The following is a 16,541-nucleotide window of genomic DNA, read 5'->3' on the forward strand; positions in this document are numbered from 1 at the left end:
AGGGATGCAAACGCTTGTGCAGAGAGCTGCACTTTACTCAACCGCTGCGACGATCAGGGATGTTGATGACATCAGGAACCCTCCCAGAAAACGGCCTGGCACGCTTGCGTTTCTTCGGACAATCCTTGAAAACGGTGAGTTGCCGCCCACGAACACCTTCTGCCTGTCAATCTTCTTGCGATCACCGGAGCGAATGATTTCTTCGTTTTGTTGCTGCCCTGCGCCGGCCAGCGACGCGCCTGCACATTGCGACCCATGCGCATTCGCAATACAGACCCGATTACACGGCTGCAAAAAACTGCAGCGCGCGAACGGGTCTGAATGAGACCCTAAGATCCAACTCTACACCCCGATGTATTCCCTGTGGAACACAGTGTACCCCGCTGCAGAAAAAGATCTACAGTCAATAGGTCTACCACAAATAGTAGACATACATTAGGTTGACAGGTTCAAAAGGTTGACGGGGTCAAAAGGTCAACATAGAATAGGCAGACAGTAGGAAAGGTCAACAGGGTCAAAAGGACGACATGGAAATGGTCGACACAAAAAAGGTAGACTATTTTTATTTTGGGTGTTTTGTCACTTTTCTGCTTCAAACAAGGGGAGTCATTCCGAGTTGTTCGCTCGTTGCCGAGTTTCGCTATACTGCGATTAGTCGCTTACTGCGCAAGGTTCGGTGAGCGCATGCGCTTAGTTATTTTACATAAAAGTTAGGTATTTTACTCACGGCATAACAAAGCTTTTTCATCGCTGTGCTGATCTTAGTGTGATTGACAGGAAGTGGGTGTTTCTGGGCGGAAACTGGCCGTTTTATGGGAGTGTGCGGAAAAACACAGGCGTTCGAGTTGCAAAACGCAGGAGTGGCTGGAGAAACGGGGGAGTGGTTGGGCAAACGCTTGGTGTGTTTGTGACGTCAAACCAGGAACGAAAAGGACTGAGCTGGTCGCAATGGCTGAGTAATAGGCCCTACACACTGGCCGATTTTCAGAAAGATATGAACGATCTCGTTCATAAATGAACGAGAACTCGTTCATATCTTTCATTGTGGAGACTCCAGCGATGAACGATGCGCGTCCCCGCGCTCGTTCATCGCTGGTCTCCCGTCGACTGTGCATGCAGGCCAATATGGACGATCTCGTCCATATTTGCCTGCACTTCAATGCAGCCGCGTGACGGGGGGAGTGAAGAAACTTCACTCCCCCCGTCACTGCCCCCCCCGCCGCCGGGTCGCTCGTCGGCCGTATCGGCCGTCGGGCACCTCGGCGGCGCATCGTGATATGTGTAGGGCCCATAAGTCTGGAGCTACTCAGAAACTGCTAAGAAATTTCCATTCGCAATTCTGCTAATCTTTCGTTCGCACTTCTGCTAAGCTAAGATACACTCCCAGAGGGCGGCCATAGCGTGTGCAATGCTGCTAAAAGCAGCTAGCGAGCGAACAACTCGGAATCACCCCCAAGACCCGTTAGAGCACCGCTTCGCTCGCCATGCTTCGGGCAAGGTTACTATCCTCAATCGTAGTCCACTTGGATGGTAAAGTATAAAAAAAGTTGCAATAAATGGGTAAAAAACAAAAACAAAACTTGTGTCTATCATGTGTGTTGACCATTGTCATGTCGACCTGTTGAACTGTCTACCTTTTACATGTCGACCTTTTGACCCTGTCATCCTAATGCATGTCTACCATTAGTGGTAGACCTATTGACTGTAGACCTTTTTAGTGTAGAGCTATAGTCCGGATACCAACATTATATCTTGGCAAAGAAACTTACATATTTTGGGGTGAAGGATTTCCTTGTTCAGTGCTACTCATTAAGTCCTCAGGACCCAAACAGTTCATGTTTTCCAGTTCACCTGTGGATCTTTAAAATGTGACAGTTGGTAATACACCTGTGTACCCGTTAGGTGGTTAGGAAACAGTGAATTGTTGGGGTCCTGAGGACCAGGTTTTGAGAACCGATGTCCTAATCTGAACAAGTGTGGCCTTATAGAATGAGTATTTTGATAAATGACAGAAAAATAATTTCTTATTGATGCAATATGTGGCAATAAGAAATGATCATTTAAAGGGCCAAACTGCACAAATTTATACATTTGTTTTAAATCTTACAAGATTCCTTTTTTCAGTTATTATTTTCTATTTCCTATGGGTGGTTCAAGCATAGTGAAAAACATTGAATTCTTAAGAGATGGGAAAAAATTTATTTCCCCCCCATTAAAACCAGTGTTCAATATTTGCTCTATCAAAAACAGAAAAAGTAGATTTTCTCTCTTGGCTTTTCCTACTGTACAAAACAGCTGGAGCATGCATGATAATCCTGCCTGAGATAACACATCTGCCCTATTGTGGATTAAACAACCAATGCTTTTGAAAAACAATGTACAACGGAGTCGATGAACTCCAGACAGTTTATTTAAAAGTTTCTTGAATAAAGGTTTCCATGTAGTTATTGTTGCAATGACGTACCAAGGAAAAGACATAATGCATGGAAGATAAATCTTTCTGCTGTGCTGTACTGAATAGTGGAATTAGAAAGAGGGACGGGCAGACACATGTTGAAGTTCTGCTTACATTAACTTGCAATGATATTAAACTTTTTTTTCTGTGCTTATGTGTGTTGTAAATGTAACTTAGCAAAACCAAAAGTATTGCCACAAGTACTATAATCCAGGTGATTCCTAAGTACTTATACAGTCTCTGCACTTCTATCAAACAATTTGTAATAAAGCTCTCACCAGGTAATGCTTCCCAATGCAATGAGACCATTAAGACGAATATGCATTTATGTTATAGAATGTTACAGCACTAGAATCTCAGCCCCATGAAAGTATTGCTTTCACAACTGACTTAGGGACCTATTGGGTAATACAGAGTTGATAGCAGCAGCAAATTTGTTAGCAGTTGGGCAAAACCATGTGCACTGCAGGTGTGGCAGATATAACATGTGCAGAGAGAGTTAGATTTGGGTGGGTTATTTTGTTCCTGTGCAGGGTAAATACTGGCTGCTTTATTTTCACACTGCAATTTAGATTTCAGTTTGAACACCCCCCACCCAAATCTAACTCTCTCTGCACGTTACATCTGCCCCACCTGCAGTGCACATGATTTTGCCCAACTGCTAACAAATTTGCTGCGATCAACTCTGAATTAGGCTCCTAGTCATTATCCCTTGACATTTTCACTTACTTCTGTAGAACTTAAGTGATGGGGCTATGCATTATGAAGGTAACACAGGAGATAGTAAAGATACCTCCTGCTTACCTTTCAGTACCTGGAGCATCATCCCCACTTAATAGTATGGGGTCCTAAATTCATCAAGCCTGGAAAAATGAGATTTATGGTAAGAACTTACCTTTGTTAAATCTCTTTCTGCGAGGTACACTGGGCTCCACAAGGATTGGACAATGGGGTGTAGAGTAGGATCTTGATCCGAGGCACCAACAGGCTCAAAGCTTTGACTGTTCTCAGAATGCACAGCGCCGCCTCCTCTATAACCCCGCCTCCCTGCACAGGAGCTCAGTTTTTAGTTAACCAGCCCAATGCAGTAGCAAGAAAAGAGACGACAACGGTTAGTAGCCACATACACCACACTCTCACGACAAGAGAAGTGTCAGCGGCTAATGCCATACCAACCCAAAAAAGCTAAGTGCGTCAGGGTGGGCGCCTTGTGGAGCCCAGTGTACCTTGCAGAAATAGATTTAACAAAGGTAAGTTCTTACCATAAATCTCGTTTTCTGCTGCGGGGTACACTGGGCTCCACAAGGATTGGACAATGGGGATGTCCTAAAGCAGTTCCTTATGGGAGGGGACGCACTGTAGTGGGCACAAGAACCCGGCGTCCAAAGGAAGCATCCTGGGAAGCGGCAGTATCGAAGGCATAGAACCTTATGAACGTGTTCCCGGAGGACCACGTAGCCGCCTTGCACAATTATTCAAGGGTCGCACCACGTTGGGCCACCCAAGAAGGTCCAACAGACCGAGTAGAATGGGCCGTAATGTGAGTAGGACCTGATAGAGCAGCCTTCACATAAGCATGTGCAATCACCATTCTAATCCATCTGGCCAGTGTCTGCTTGTGAGCAAGCCAGTCACGTTTGTGAAATCCAAACAAAACAAAGAGAGAATCAGATTTTCGAACAGAAGCAGTTCTCTTCACGTAGATACGGAGAGCCCGTACCACATCCAAAGACCTCTCTTTGGGAGACAGATCAGGAGAGACAAGGGCCGGAACAACAATCTCCTGATTAAGTTGGAACGAAGAAACCACCTTAGGTAAATATCCGGGACGAGTCCTAAGAACCGCCCGGTCACGGTGAAAAATCAGATATGGGGAACTACAAGACAAGGCACCCAAATCCGACACTCTTCTAGCTGAAGCAATAGCCAGCAAGAACACCACCTTAAGGGAAAGCCACTTAAGGTCAGTTGAACCCAGGGGGTTCAAACGGAGGCTCCTGCAACGCCTCCAAAACCACTGACAAGTCCCAAGGAGCCACAGGAGGGACATAGGGAGGTTGGATACGCAACACACCCTAAGTGAAAGTATGAACATCAGGTAAAGTCGCAATTTTTCTCTGAAACCACACCGACAAGGCAGAAATATGAACCTTGAGGGAGGCCAGACACAGGCCTAAATCTAGGCCCTGCTGCATAAAAGCCAAAAGTTTGGCTGTACTAAACTTGGAAGCGTCATAATTATTAGATGCGCACCAAACAAAGTAGGAATGCCAGACCCTATAGTAAATCCGAGCAGAAGCCGGTTTCCGGGCCCGCAACATAGTTTTAATGACCTCTTCAGAAAAACCCTTAGCCCTCAAGACGGAAGCTTCAAGAGCCACGCCGTCAAAGACAGCCGGGCTAGGTCCTGGTAGACACAGGGGCCCTGAACGAGGAGGTCTGGGCATTGTGGAAGCAGAAGTGGACACTCTGACGATAGGCCTTGCAGGTCTGAGAACCAGTGCCTTCTGGGACACGCCGGAGCTATGAGAAGCAGATTTCCTTTTTCTTGCTTGAACTTCCGAATTACACTGGGCAGGAGTGACACCAGAGGGAACACGTACGGCAGCCGAAACCTCCACGGCACCGCCAGCGCATCCACGAATACTGCTTGAGGATCCCTTGTTCTTGCTCCGAAGACCGGAACCTTGTGATTGTGTCGAGACGCCATCAGATCTACATCTGGAAGACCCCACTTTTCCACTAGGAGTTGAAACACTTCTGGATGGAGGCTCCACTCGCCGGCAAAAAGTCCGCTTCCCAATTATGGACTCCCGGGAATGAATATTGCCGATCTGGCCGGTAGATGGCGTTCCGCCCAACGTAGAATCCGTGAGACTTCCTTCATTGCTGTACGGCTTCGAGTGCCGCCTTGATGATTTATGTAAGCCACAGTGGTGGCGTTGTCAGACTGTATTTGAACAGGACGGTTCTGAATTAAATGCTGGGCCAGGTTCAACGCATTGAAGACCGCCCGCAATTCCAGAATGTTGATCGAGAGGAGAGACTTCTCCTTGGTCCACCGACCCTGAAGGGAGTGTTGCTCCAGCACCGCGCCCCAACCTCTTAGACTGGCATCTGCAGTCAACAGGACCCAGTTGGATATCCAGAAGGGACGGCCCCTGCACAACTGTTGGTTCCGGAGCCACCAAAGTAGCGACAGACGGACCTCCGGAGTCAATGAGATCATGTGAGACCTGATCCGGTGAGGCAGGCCATCCCACTTGGCTAGAATCAGCCTCTGGAGGGGGCGAGAAACGAATTGAGCATACTCCACCATGTCGAATGCTGAGACCATGAGGCCTAGCACCTGCATTGGCGAATGTATCGACACTTGCGGACGAGAAAGGAAGCAACGAATTCTGTCCTGAAGCTTCAGGACTTTCTCCTGAGACAAGAACAACCGCTGGTTGTGAGTGACCAATAGCGCTCCCAGGTGCACCATGCTCTGAGCAGGGACCAGGGAGGATTTCTTCCAGTTGATGAGCCACACGTGGGCTTGTAAAAACCGGACCGTCATATCCAGATGACACAGGAGAAGTTCTGGGGAATTTGCCAGGATTAACAAGTCGTCCAGGTACGGCAGTATCCTGACCCCTTGACAGCGGAGTACCACCGTCATCACCGCCATTACTTTGGTGAAGACTCGCGGAGCCGTTGTCAAACCAAAAGGTAACGCCCGAAACTGGTAATGAAGGTTGCCAATAGCGAACCTCAGGTATTGCTGATGTGACGCTGCTATAGGAATATGCAGGTAAGCATCCTGTATATCCAGGCAGACCATGTAGTCCCCAGGTTCCAAGGCCAGAACTATAGAGTGAAGGGTTTCCATACGGAACTTGGAAACCTTCACAAACCTGTTCAGTGCCTTGAGGTTGAGAATGGGCCGGGAGGACCCATTCGGTTTCGGGACTAGAAACAGCGGAGAATAGTACCCCCGGCCCCTTTGAGCAAGAGGCACCTGTACTACGACTCCTGTATCCAGGAGGGTCTGTACCACCGAATGCAGAGTGTTTGCCTTTGTCTGGTCCGATGGGACGTCTGTCTGGCAAAATCAATGAGGGGGTCGGTTTTTGAAGGCTATGGCGTAACCTCGAGTGACGACTTCCCGTACCCAGGCATCTGAAGTGGTCTTCAACCATTCCTGGGTATACCCTAGAAGCCGGCCCCCCACCCTGGGATCCTCCAGGGGGAGGCCCGCCCCGTCATGCGGCAGGCTTATCGGTCTTGGCAGCTGGCTGACGGGCAGCCCAGGCTCTTTTGGGCTTCGGCTTACCAGGTTTGGAAGTGCGGGCCTGCTTGTGGTACGCCTGACCTTTTGCTTTACCTGAAGGGCGAAAGGACGTACCTTTAGCCTTCGACACAGAAGGAGCGGTATTTAGTAGACGGGCAGTTTTGGTAGTAGCCAAGTCAGCCACTATCTTATTTAAGTCCTCCCCAAACAGAATATCTCCCTTGAAAGGGAGTACCTCCAGGGTTTTTCTAGAGTCCAGATCCACAGACCGGGATCTCAGCCACAATATCCGGTGAGCCAGGACTGACGTAGTAGAGGCCTTGGCTGCTAGGATACCGGCATCCGAAGCCGCCTCTTTAATATAGCGAGAAGCTGTGACAATATATGACAAGCATCGTCTAGCATGGTCAGAGGAGATTCCACGCTTCAATAGCCTCGGCAGCCCATGTAGCTGCAATAGTGGGCCTTTGCGCAGCACCCGTAAGGGTGTAAATCGCTTTCAGACAACCCTCCACACGCTTATCCGTAGGCTCTTTTAGAGACGTGACGGTAGTGACAGGCAGAGCTGAGGAAACCACCATCCTAGCCACATGTGAGTCCACTGGAGGAGGCGTTTCCCAATTCTTAGACAGCTCTGGCGCGAGGCGATAGCGAGCCAGCATTTTCTTGTGAGGCACAAACTTCGTACCCGGGTTTTCCCAGGGTTCCTGACGTATATCCACTAGGTGGCCAGAGTGAGGTAAAACTTGTTTAACCACCTTCTGACGCTTGAACCTATCTGGTTTCTTAGGAGGGACGGATGGCTCGGGATCATCCGTAATCTGTAGAATTAACTTAATAGCCTCCACAAGATCAGGAACATCCACATGTGAACTACCCTCCCCATCAACCGTATCTGAGTCAGAACCTGTGGGGTCAGTATACGAGCCGTCTTCATCAGACGAGGTGTCAGTGACAGCAGTGGATTGTGAGGAGACAAGCGCTCGCTTAGAGGACCCCTTGGACTTAGGCGAGCGATGGTCAGACTTTTTAGTAGTCAGGGACTAGTTCAACTTCTTTAACTGAGCAGATAAATCGTCCGCCCACGGCGGGTTAGCTGCAGGGAACACATACGGTTGTACCGGCATTGGGGGTCCCATAGGGGGTGTTAGTTTATGAACTAGCGTATGCAGAAGCGTGGAAAAAGCGGCCCACGTGGGTCAGTATGTGCCTCCGTTGCCATAGTCCCACTGGGGGGCAAAGAGCCCCCAGAACCAGAGCCCACAGCTGCTATATTCTCCTCATATGGATCTGTGGCTTCAGCAACACTGGCAGTGTGTTCAGCCCCAGAACCGTTACCCTCAGAAGCAGACATGATATACTTGCAGTGTAGTCAGCACCAGCAGAGATAAAGGAGAGATATGGTGACTAAATCACAGAGAAAAATACGTAATACAGTATATCTTTGTGAAAATCCTATATTAGATAAAACCTGACGCACCAAGCCCCCTCAGGTTATAGAATATAGGGATAGCAAGTTGAGTGAAAGACACGAAATGGACAACACTCAGCTATCAGATGCACACACAGATAGTCACAGTTTGTACAATGCAGAGGTTATTACTGACAATAATACTGCACTGGACTAGCTTACACAGCTACATAACAATAGATATAACAGTACACAGTAAGAACTGGATGTATATCACAGGGTAATTGTACTATAAAACTCTGACTAAGGGGGTAATTCCAAGTTGATCGCAGCAGGAAATTTTTTAGCAGTTGGGCAAAACCATTTGTAATAAAGCTCTCACCAGGTAATGCTTCCCAATGCAATGAGACCATTAAGACGAATATGCATTTATGTTATAGAATGTTACAGCACTAGAATCTCAGCCCCATGAAAGTATTGCTTTCACAACTGACTTAGGGACCTATTGGGTAATACAGAGTTGATAGCAGCAGCAAATTTGTTAGCAGTTGGGCAAAACCATGTGCACTGCAGGGGAGGCAGATATAACATTTGCAGAGAGAGTTAGATTTGGGTGGGTTATTTTGTTTCTGTGCAGGGTAAATACTGGCTGCTTTATTTTCACACTGCAATTTAGATTGCAGATTGAACTCACCACACCCAAATCTCTCTCTCTCTGCACATGTTATATCTGCCCCCCCCCTGCAGTGCACATGGTTTTGCCCAACTGCTAAAAAATTTCCTGCTGCGATCAACTTGGAATTACCCCCTAAGTGCACTCTTTCTTACTAACACTGACTAAAAAAAGGCAGGTAGAATACTTAAGTGTCATGTAAAGTCACAGCACTGACAACCAGGCGGCTTTACATAGGAGGATTTGCCCAAGCAGTCCCAGGAACAGTGAGCTGGGGGATAATGGCGCCGCAGACACTGACAGGGAGTGTGGAAAAGACAGAGATGCAGCTCCAGGGCGGGAACACTTGCTAGAAATGGCGCCCTGGGGCTGGGGGAGGGGCTTCAGATCTAAGCCTTATCCCCTCTGCTGGCAAAACCACCGGGTACTGTGGGCGATATAAGAATTGGTTTAGAGAGAAAACCTGACCTGCGCCCATGCCCTGGTGATCTAGTGGCATCGCCTGTATCCACAGTGTCCACCGCCAGCGCGTGCGGCCCACCTCCCACTGACCGCGCCGGATTGCGATAAAGACCGGGTCACTCACCTCCCGAAGCGCGGCCACGCGATCCTGGAGTGCCCCAGCCGTGTGTGTCTAACGTGAAGAAAACCGGAGCCTCCGCTGTAGGTACCTGGCAACCAGGGCTCGGGAGTGTACAGCGCCGCTGGGGAGAGCTGGAGCTGCAGCAGTGAATGTCACAAGACATTTACCACCACTGCTGCCCTTGAAGTCTTCACTTTTTACCTCATAAAAAGCTTTTCTTAGGGCTGCTTGGAGCAGCCCCTCTGTTAAGTGCCTGCTTACTGCAGGACCATCTTAAAACTGAGCTCCTGTGCAGGGAGGCGGGGTTATATAGGAGGCGGCGCTGTGCATTCTGGGAACAGTCAAAGCTTTGAGCCTGTTGGTGACTCGGATCAAGATCCTACTCTACACCCCATTGTCCAATCCTTGTGGAGCCCAGTGTACCCCGCAGCACAAATACCCATTTTCTGAACTTGAAACATTGGAACATTGGGGGTCATTCCGACCCGTTTGCACGCAGCGGTTTGTCGCTGATGTGCGAATGGGTCCGGAATGCACATGCGCAAATAAAGAGCCTCATCCACAACTACCGCAAAAGACTTCAAGCTGTCATTGATGTTAAAGGGGGCAATACACGGTATTAAGAACTGGGGTATGTAAACTTTTGATCAGGGTCATTTGGGTAGTTTCTGTCGTCATTATGATTTAAAAAGAGTAAACACAGTTGTTTGACAATAAATGGCTCCACTCAACCACTAACCATGAGTGAAAGAAAAGTTTGTGAGTTATCATTCATATTCTCTGACAAATGGCCAGAAAATCACAAATTCTGCTAGGGTATGTAAACTTATGAGTACAACTGTATATCTGTGTGCATCTTTCTTAAATCGGCAATGACGGTGGTTTACTGTGCACATGGATGTTGTTCTTTATAGACACACAACATATACTGCAGTGAGTAGAGAGGTCTAGGAGTGCAGTCATGTAAGTCTCCCCAATTATAGGAGAACATCCGATAAAAATGATTCATGTGAAACAAAAAATGGCTTTGTGGGATTGCACTGTTAAATATCCCAAGAAAAACATTTCTGGAGACCTTTAGGTACAATTTTTATTAAAAAGCTCAATATACCATAGTCCGCTGCAAGTGTCTGATTGCATTACTAAAGAAGAGCATCACCGAATTCTTTCATGTAACATGTTCTACTCACTTACCTGCTTCAAGACAAATACCGTCCACCTCTGCAACTCACACCCGCTCCAGATATTTAATATAACAATTCACTTATTTATTACATTGGCCATTATCAAAACACATGTTTCCTCCACCTTCACTTCCAAACATCCTCCCAGTGGGCTCTCACATGAAACCGTAAACCTAACATTGCTGCCAGGCCATTTCCATCACCCCTGTTCCCTTCTGAGAATAAGGGTCACTATACAGCTGCTCCCCCATAGCAGGTAGAAGAGCTTCTTGTCTGTACTGTGTGTAAAGAAGTGGTGTAAGCAGCAGTGTGAGAGGCGTTACCAGTTGTGCGCATTTCTCCTCATTTCCTTTCTGCTCCTTCTTTTCATTTTTCTTCCTGAATATTTCTTGCAACTGAAAAAAAAAAACATGAAAAGGAACTAGTTGTAAAAGTACAGCCCGGCTGACTACGTATGTAAATGAATGTGCATGTACTGTACATCAACACAAACGTTATCCAGCAGTTCTATACTATATAGACCCTTACAGGTATATTAACTAAAGCTTCTAAAATTGAAAAGTGGTGTTGTTGCCCATAGCAACCAATCAGATTCTATCTATCATTTTTGAGGATGCAATAGAGAATTGATAGACAGAATCTGATTGGTAGCTATGGGCAACATCACCACTTTTCATTTTCAGAAGCTTTAGTAAATTTACCTCATAGACTAATAAAACAAAATACAGAAAGAAAGAGGATATGTAATATAGAGTACAGTAGAATGTGGATTATATAAAATATTTAGGGCCAATGGTAGAATCGGGTTATTTGGATAAGTCTACATGTATTAAGTGATGAAACCATATTGTAGTTTCTTTGTCATTTAATTATATATTTTAGTTTATATAGGCTAATATGTCATTAGATATTATTTTTTCACATTTTGGATAATCTTCAATCTACTGCAACAGGTTTTTTTTTTGCAGAATAAAATAAGTGCACCTCCATAACTGCATGTAAATGGTTAAAAACATAACATAATGAATATTAATAAAAGTGCACTGGTCACCTACACTCAGTAGTAGCATCCATTTGGGGGATGTAGTCAGGATCCCGGTAGTCAGAATCCCAACAGTCACAATACTGGTGGAGAGTATTAGGCACTAGGGAGAGGGTTACGGTTAGACTGCAGAAGTGGATGGGTAGGGTTAGGCTGCTGAAGTGGACGGTTAGGGTTAGGCTGCAGAAGTGGACGGGTAGAGTTAGGCTGCGGAAGTGGACGGTTAGGGTTAGGCTGCGGAAGTGGATGGTTAGGGTTAGGCTGCGGAAGTGGACGGTTAGGGTTAGGCTGCGGAAGTGGATGGGTAGGGTTAGGCTGCAGAAGTGGACGGTTAGGTTAGGCTGCTGAAGTGGATGGGTAGGGTTAGGCTGCGGAAGTGGACAGTTAGGGTTAGGCTGCTGAAGTGGACGGGTAGGGTTAGGCTGCTGAAGTGGACAGGTAGGGTTAGGCTGCTGAAGTGGATGGTTAGGGTTAGGCTGCTGAAGTGGATGGTTAGGGTTAGGCTGCTGAAGTGGATGGTTAGGGTTAGGCTGCTGAAGTGGATGGGTAGGGTTAGGCTGCGGAAGTGGACGGTTAGGCTGATGAAGTGGATGGGTAGGGTTAGGCTGTGGAAGTGGACGGTTAGGGTTAGGCTGCGGAAGTGGACAGTTTGGGTTAGGCTGCTGAAGTGGATGGTTAGGGTTAGGCTGCTGAAGTGGACGGTTAGGGTTAGGCTGCGGAAGTGGAGGGTTAGTGTTAGGCTGCGGAAGTGGACGGTTAGGGTTAGGCTGCGGAAGTGGACGGTTAGGGTTAGGCTGCAGAAGTGGACAGTTAGGGTTAGACTGCTGAAGTGGATGGGTAGGGTTAGGTTGCGGAAGTGGACGGTTAGGGTTAGGCTGCGGAAGTGGACGGTTAGGGTTAGGCTGCTGAAGTGGATGGGTAGGGCTAGGCTGCGGAAGTGGACGGTTAGGGTTAGGCTGCGGAAGTGGACGGTTAGGGTTAGTCTGCGGAAGTGGATGGTTAGGGTTAGGCTGCTGAAGTGGATGGGTAGGGTTAGGCTGCTGAAGTGGACGGTTAGGGTTAGGCTGCTGAAGTGGATGAGTAGTTCGGCTGCGGAAGTGGACGGTTAGGCTGCTTAAGTAGATGGGTAGGGTTAGGCTGTGGAAGTGGATGGTTAGGGTTAGGCTGCGGAAGTGGACAGTTTGGGTTAGGCTGCTGAAGTGGATGGTTAGGGTTAGGCTGCTGAAGTGGACGGTTAGGGTTAGGCTGCGGAAGTGGAGGGTTAGTGTTAGGCTGCGGAAGTGGACGGTTAGGGTTAGGCTGCGGAAGTCGACGGTTAGGGTTAGGCTGCGGAAGTGGACGGTTAGGGTTAGGCTGCGGAAGTGGACGGTTAGGGTTAGGCTGCGGAAGTGGATGGTTAGGGTTAGGCTGCGGAAGTGGACGGTTAGGGTTAGGTTGTGGAAGTGGACAGTTAGGGTTAGGCTGCGGAAGTGGACAGTTAGGGTTAGGCTGCTGAAGTGGACGATTAGGGTTAGGCTGCGGAAGTGGACGGTTAGGGTTAGGCTGCGGAAGTGGACGGTTAGGGTTAGGCTGCTGAAGTGGACGGTTAGGGTTAGGCTGCGGAAGTGGACGGTTAGGCTGCGGAAGTGTACGGTTAGGGTTACAATTAGACGACTCACCGGAATCAGTCATCATTGTGATCTTTGGGATTCTGAGAGCATTTCACAAGGATATACATATGAATTTTAAGTTTTACAAAAACAGGTCTCTTTGCTACTGTTGTTTAACCACTTGCCTGGCATGGTCGCATCAGATGCGACCATACCAGCAAGTGCTAGTGCTTTATCTGACCTGGTTGCACAGGATGCGACCAGTCAGATAGACAGTGTTTGCAGTTGCAGGGAAGATAAACTTCCCTCTGCTGCTGCTCTCAGAGGGACCCGAAAGTCCCTCTGCCTTCCTGCACCCTCCCCCATCGTTTGCCATGCTGCCGATCATTGCTGATCGGTTAGCACGGTAGGACTCCCCACCCAGCAGCAGCAGCAGATAAAAGCAGCCACTGGGGAAGTGTAAATGAACACCCCCAAAGGCCCCTCATGTGTACCTGGTGGCTGTCCCGGCTTTTAAAATGAAATCCATGATGGTCGCGATGTTCTGATGGTGATGACCTTTTTTTTTTTTTTTTCATAAACTCACTTTGTATAGATTTAAATATACGTTCTTCACCTAATTCACTCATTAGTAAAAACACAACAATTTCTGAGCGGTTTTTGGAAACAAATTTTGTCAGTTAAGTGGTTAATAAGATATTTAGTTTCTAACAAACAGTCTTCATATCGGCAGGGTATAAATTATACTGTTCTATAAAGTTACAACAAAAATACAACAATAGGAATTACATTTACAAAACATATTAAAATGTTATTTTGCTTGCATTTCTGTTGCAATGCATTATGGGGGTATTTCCAAGTTGATCGCAGCAGGAATTTTGGTAGCAATTGGACAAAACCATGGGGGTCATTCCGAGTTGTTCGCTCGTTATTTTTTTCTCGCAACGGAGCGATTAGTCGCTAATGCGCATGCGCAATGTCCGCAGTGCGACTGCGCCAAGTAAATTTGCTTTGCAGTTAGGTATTTTACTCACGGCATTACGAGGTTTTTTCTTCGTTCTGGTGATCGTAGTGTGATTGACAGGAAGTGGGTGTTTCTGGGCGGAAACTGGCCGTTTTATGGGAGTGTGTGAAAAAACGCTACCGTTTCTGGGAAAAACGCGGGAGTGGCTGGAGAAGCGGAGGAGTGTCTGGGCGAACGCTGGGTGTGTTTGTGACGTCAAACCATGAACGACACTGACTGAACTGATCGCAGATGCCAAGTCTGGAGCTACTCAGAAACTGCTAAGAAGTGTCTATTCGCAATTCTGCTAATCTTTCGTTCGCAATTTTACTATGCTAAGATTCACTCCCAGTAGGCGGCGGCTTAGCGTGCGCAAAGCTGCTAAAAGCAGCTTGCGAGCGAACAACTCGGAATGACCACCCATGTGCACTGCAGGGGAGACAGATTTAACATGTGCAGAGAGAGTTAGATTTGGGTGGGGTGTGTTCAATCTGCAATCTAATTTGCAGTGTAAAAATAAAGCAGCCAGTATTTACCCTGCACAGAAACAAAATAACCCACCCAAATCTAACTCTCTCTGCACATGTTATATCTGCCTCCCCTGCAGTGCACATGGTTTTGCCCAACTGCTAAAAAAATTACTTCTGCGATCAACTTGGAATTACCCCCTATATGTGTTCTCCATCTGTACCATCACTGCAAGGTGATTGCGTGGCTGCTTGTATATACTGTAGGTTTGATATGTATTTAACTTTTGACTTCTAATCTGACTCTGCACTTAGTCCGAATTAATATTCTGGAAGAACTAGTGCTAATCTGGGGAAATTCTGCACTGAGAACCGGCAACTCAAATATCATCTCTCCACACCGAGTCATTTGTCTGCATGGAAGGCACCAAGCATACCTACAGATCCCTTTTCATGCTGTCAGCACAATTCAATTAAATGATTAAGATTTTTGGGTGTCTATAAGATTCTTGTGTGGTGAGATTTAAATAATGTATCCGTGTAGTAATGTCATAAGTGTAATAACAAAACTAAATCTCATAAAATGTTCTCTTTTGCATCATCTGTTCTTTGTAAAAGAAAAAGTCAAAAATACCCAATGATTTTATAAATGGGCTGGACCATATACAGTAGTTTGACCGATGCAGTAATGAAATTACACAATAAGGGGTATCAATATAAATACATAAGAGAGTGTACAAAGAAGGGCAACTAAAATGGTGCATGGCCTACATCATAAAATTTACCCGGAAAGGCTAAGAGATCATAACATGTATAGTTTGGAGGAGAGAAGGGAAAGGGGGGACATGATAGAAACTTTCAAATATATCAAGGGTCTTAAAGTTCAGGAGGGAAACATTCTTTAAAGGAAGAGAAATATTAGAACTCTAGGACATACACTGAGACTGGAGGGGGGGAGGTTCAGGGGAAATTTGAGGAAAAATTACTTCACAGAAAGGGTAGTGGATAAGTGGAATAGCCTCCCATCAGAGGTGGTAGAGGCTAAGACTGTAGAGCAATTTAAACATGCTTGGGATAGGCATATGAATAGCCTTACAAAGAATTAAGGTTCAAAAAGGGTTGAGATTGCCTAAAGGATAAAAAAAAAGGGGCAGACTAGATGGGCCAAGTGGTTCTAATCTGCCATCAAATTATATGTTTCTATGTTTCTGTGTAACCAGTTCCCGGGTTGGTTTTGCCTTTTTAAATGACTGTCACTTTGGACAGACTCGCCAGAAACTCACTGAGAACTGCATTTACATTTCCCCCTGAGACTTCTGCCATTTATTCACAGGAATTTGGAAAAGCAATTGTTTTGGAATTTACAGTTAACTTGCAATACAGTATATACTGGTAAGATTCCATGTTCAAAGATACACAATATTTTTCTTATTTGTCATAATCTAATCTTAATATTGGAAAGAGCCTATGGGGTCCATCTAATAAATAAAAATGGTAGCTGGAGAAAACCATACTTTTGTTTTCTAGCATCTTAGGTATTATCACTGATGTCTCCGCCTTTTCCTTTCACGTTCCTACAGCTCCCATTGGATATATAATGGAGGCTGTTATGTCTTTTTGAGAAACAGAACGCCATGTCTAGATGGCATTATGGGGTAGATTTACTAAAGTTTCTAAATCAGATTCTGAGGGGGGAATGTAATAGGGTGTGAGAATCAGAAAGTTAGAGATTTTTGGAGATTTTCCCATGTAAATGATTGCCATTTAAAAAAAAGAAAAAAAAGGAGAAATCTCCACAAATCTCTCACTTAATGATTCTCACACCCTATTACATTCCCCCCTAACTCTCCTTTCTAGAATG

The 16,541-nt window shown here is 46.4% G+C and overlaps 1 protein-coding gene across 10 annotated transcripts in view; it reads right to left on the reverse strand.

Annotated features, from left to right (window-relative positions):
- Positions 1–16,541, reverse strand: part of MICU3 (mitochondrial calcium uptake family member 3) — a 284,701-nt gene that overhangs the window by 68,629 nt on the left and 199,531 nt on the right. For all 10 annotated transcript variants that reach the window (XM_063920856.1, XM_063920855.1, XM_063920852.1 and 7 more), the window contains exon 7: positions 10,903–10,974. In XM_063920856.1, coding sequence (XP_063776926.1) covers positions 10,903–10,974 — 72 coding nt within the window. The remainder of the gene's footprint in view (positions 1–10,902; positions 10,975–16,541) is intronic.

Source organism: Pseudophryne corroboree, chromosome 1 (genome assembly GCF_028390025.1).
Source record: "Pseudophryne corroboree isolate aPseCor3 chromosome 1, aPseCor3.hap2, whole genome shotgun sequence".
Taxonomy (NCBI): Eukaryota; Metazoa; Chordata; class Amphibia; order Anura; family Myobatrachidae; genus Pseudophryne; species Pseudophryne corroboree.